General features: G+C 46.7%; 1 protein-coding gene across 6 annotated transcripts; it reads right to left on the reverse strand.

Moving 5' to 3' along the window:
• Positions 1-586: 586 nt before the first annotated feature.
• On the reverse strand, positions 587-2,070 carry TCEAL9 (transcription elongation factor A like 9). 6 transcript variants are annotated; one of them, XM_062183295.1, is made up of 3 exons: positions 1,931-2,070; positions 1,379-1,439; positions 587-1,006 (listed from the first exon to the last, which is right to left on the reverse strand). In XM_062183295.1, the coding sequence occupies exon 3, from the start codon at positions 925-927 to the stop codon at positions 631-633; it is 297 nt and encodes a 98-aa protein (XP_062039279.1). In that variant the 5' UTR covers positions 928-1,006; positions 1,379-1,439; positions 1,931-2,070; the 3' UTR covers positions 587-630. The 6 variants fall into 6 exon arrangements, with proteins under 6 accessions (XP_062039279.1, XP_062039277.1, XP_062039278.1 ...); XM_062183293.1 differs by having other exon boundaries at positions 587-1,003; positions 1,372-1,439; XM_062183294.1 differs by having other exon boundaries at positions 587-1,003; positions 1,368-1,439.
• Between the last annotated feature and the right edge of the window lie 1,418 nt (positions 2,071-3,488).

Here is a 3,488-nt window from a genome sequence, read left to right on the forward strand (position 1 = left end):
AATGAAACAGCAGATGGAAGATCTCTCTCTCTGTCATTCCCTCTCTGTGTAACTCTGCCTTTAAAATAAATAAATAAATAAATAAATAATCTTTTTTTTTAAAAAGTGCACATTTGCTCCTAAAATTGCCCCAGTACTTTTAGAAATAAAGCACTCTTGTTTTTTATTGTTATAAAACTTTTATTATTATTTTTAGCAACAATAATGTGTTCATTTTAAGAAAATGGAAAATACAAATAAGCAGAAGGAAAAAATCAGAATCTCACCACTAAGACAGTGTACTTTATATTTTCCTCTTTTGCAAGTTTTCAGGTGCATATATGTAATATACAAGTGTACTTTCAAAAATATGATATTCACATATGACTTAGTAACCTCTTATTTTCTATCAGAAAGCACTTTTTTTTTTTTTACAAATGAGTAAAGCTCTCCTATTAAAAGACAGAGATATATAGACTGGTTCAAAATAAGCTAAACAATGAGATGCAGATAATAAGAGATGCATCTAAATCCACGAAGAGCAACAAGTAAAAAGTGGAAAGATGGACAAAGATATATCAGGAAAACGCTAACAAAAAAAAAAAAAGAAAGCTATATGGTAATGCTAACCTCATCTAAAACCAAGGTAAACTACATTAAATAGGGGTAAGGATGGTTTCGATTAACCTTCCAACGCATCACTACGAGTTTGTTTCTCACTCTTCTTATCTCGTCTATTTCATCCACCTCTCTAAACATATCTTCATTGCTTAAATGCCTATTGTGTATGTCTTCTTTAAATTCCTGGAGAGATTGAATCAAGCGTTCTCTAAAAGTTCCCTCGGCTTTTTCCACCTCCGCAGGCTCTTCCTCCTCCTCTGGCTTTTCCTCAGGCTTTGGCTCCTCCTCATTTTCTGGTTTTCCTTCCATTTTTTGGCAGGGTTTCATCTTGTTTCTCTCTGCCTCTCTTCCTTCCTTCCCTCTTTCTTCTTTTCCCTGCTTCTTCCTCTTCGAGCGCAATTAACTTCTAGGAAGCAAGCAGGAGACAGTCAGTGAAAGGCTACGGTAGCGGACAGCTCTGGACAGAGGTCTCCGAATTTGCTGGTCGTGATTCGAAGTTGTCACCAAATATCTTTCACTTGAGAAACCCAGGCAGCAATCGGGGCCTCCCGATCGCCGCCTCTCTCGCCTCCACTTTCCACCTCCTCACCTCTCTCTTCTCCCTCCCTCTCGCCTTTCCCAAGGTCCTCCTTCCGGCCTCCCTGCCCTCCCCCCACCGAAAGAGCAGGCCCGCCAAGGGGGGGAGGAGGGAGAGACAGTGGGGCCTACAATCTCAGCCTCCCTCTTGCCCACTTTCACCTCAAGAGTCTTCAGAATGTTCCTCTCACCTACCGCGTACCGGTCGGGTCGGTTTCTCCCTCCTGCTTCCCTAGCTTCCAGCTGTGCAGAGAACAACAGACCTGCAGACAAACGGGAGACCGGAGGAGGCGGTGGGGGTGGGGCGAGCGCCCGCTGGGCCGATCAGCACCAGCGAGTGGACACGCGTAGCTTTCCTCGTCTGGGATCTTGGCCGTGGAAACTTTCGCACCTTTTGTTTTATCCCAGTTCTCTCCCTGTGCGCAGGGCAAGTTCGCCCGTCTTTCTCATCAGACAGGGAGTGGGAAAAGCAGATTGTTTCCAAACTATCTTGCAGGCTGAAGGGAGGTTTGGGGGGAGAGTGGGTGTCGGGAAAGCGGACTGAGATGGCAGCAGCTGATGCTTTTTAAATGATCACAGTTTCCGTGTCCTTCTCCCGGGACCCCTGGTTCCTTTCCCCAGGGGCATCATTTCTCAGAACTGAAGGTGGGGGGAAGGAGGGCGGGAGCGGTTGGACAGAGAACTTGACTGGGACTCCGTGAAGTCTCAGCCGCACCCAAGAACTCCCCAGGGCAACACCCATACTGGCACCAACCTGTAAAATCCCGGCACGCTGACTCCTTTCACTGGCCTCTGGCACCGCCGCCTGCACCGCTGAAGGGAGCTGGTACCCAGACGGGAACAAGGACTGGACTAGTAGGACTTCTGCACACGTCGACTCCTGGTCACATGAGATCTACGTCACCAGTGAGCTCCCGTCCCCAATTTCCACTCCCACCAAAAGCGCGGCAGAAGTGGGCCCGCCCTCCTCTGCCTCCCGCCCCCCTCTCCGGACCCGCTCCTCTCTCTCTATATGCATGTGGCCCTGTCAGTCTTTTCTGTTGCTTATCCCAGGGGGAAAAATGCTATTTGCCATTCTGTGATTACCAGGAAGTGGCTGCATCTTTTTTTTCTGAAAATACTGAACTTTTCGACTTCTTTCAACAACTGTCTCTTCCTGCCTTCCGCTCCCAGAATAACGAATTCCTCCATCCAATGTCCCTCCCCTAACCTCCATTTCATCTGCGATCTGTTACTTAGCTGTCGTAGAAAGCAAAGGGTTGGGCAGTGATCCTAAAAATAAAGGAGGGGGGACCCTGTTCTAAGAAGCGAGATTTCTTAATGCATTTTTTTTTTACTTCATTCTTAATACTTCTGTATTCTTTTCTTAAAGTAACTTTTACCCTTTTTATTTTCAGAACAAAAATAAAATTACTTTAGCTAAGTGCTTAGAAGAGTGCCTGGTATACAGTAAGTGCTTTAAAAATGTGGGCTATTAGAATTTATATTATGATTTTATTTGGGGAAAAGGATTCAACATGAATCAAAGTAAATGTTTGACAACAGAGCCCTTATCGTGGTCTTGCCAGGAAGCCATGCTGCTTGAAGAATCATCAACTGACAAACTGTGAGGTACACATTTGTTAGGTAGGAAGTCAGTTATGAGCTTATGTGTGTGTGACAGGCCTAAAGAGAAGACATCTATATGCATCTGCATCTCAAAGTCATCCTAACAATGTTTCAGGGGAAGCCCAGATTTCGCATCCTGCCTGCCCTGCCCCCTTCTACCTGATAACCTGCCAGGTGGAGGCCCTCACCCCTCCTGCTTCCTGCCTGCTAAATCTTCCACAATCTCCCAGGTGCAGCCCAGTATCTGCATCTCAATCACCCTGCTCGCTTCCTCAGGTCTGATAACATTTGCATCCATAAAGTCCTTTGTTTCAGACCTTCAAGAGAAGTTTTTCTATTTACATCCAAAAAGCCCTTTGTTCCAAGAGGAGCAGAGGTGGGGAAGCAAGACCCATCTTCTTAAAAACCCCCAGCCTCAACTGGACTGCGCGCTCAGCTCTCTGCATCTTTGCTGAGCCGCCCGCCTGGCCTGGCCGGGTGTACTCTCCACTCACCCATGCCCATGCAGCCCCCCCCCCCAGTCTGAGGGACTGGGCACTCTCTCTCAGGCCCTGTCTGGAGAGGTGCCCATCCGTCCTTACAGATGTTCCTTCTTAATAAACCTTGCTATTTTACCTCCCACTACTCTCTGTCTCACGCCTGAATTCTTTCTTGCGCGAAGACAAGAACCCTGCAATTTCTCCGGTAACACATTGAGCCTGAGT

Source organism: Lepus europaeus, chromosome X, assembly GCF_033115175.1.
Source record: "Lepus europaeus isolate LE1 chromosome X, mLepTim1.pri, whole genome shotgun sequence".
Lineage (NCBI taxonomy): Eukaryota > Metazoa > Chordata > Mammalia > Lagomorpha > Leporidae > Lepus > Lepus europaeus.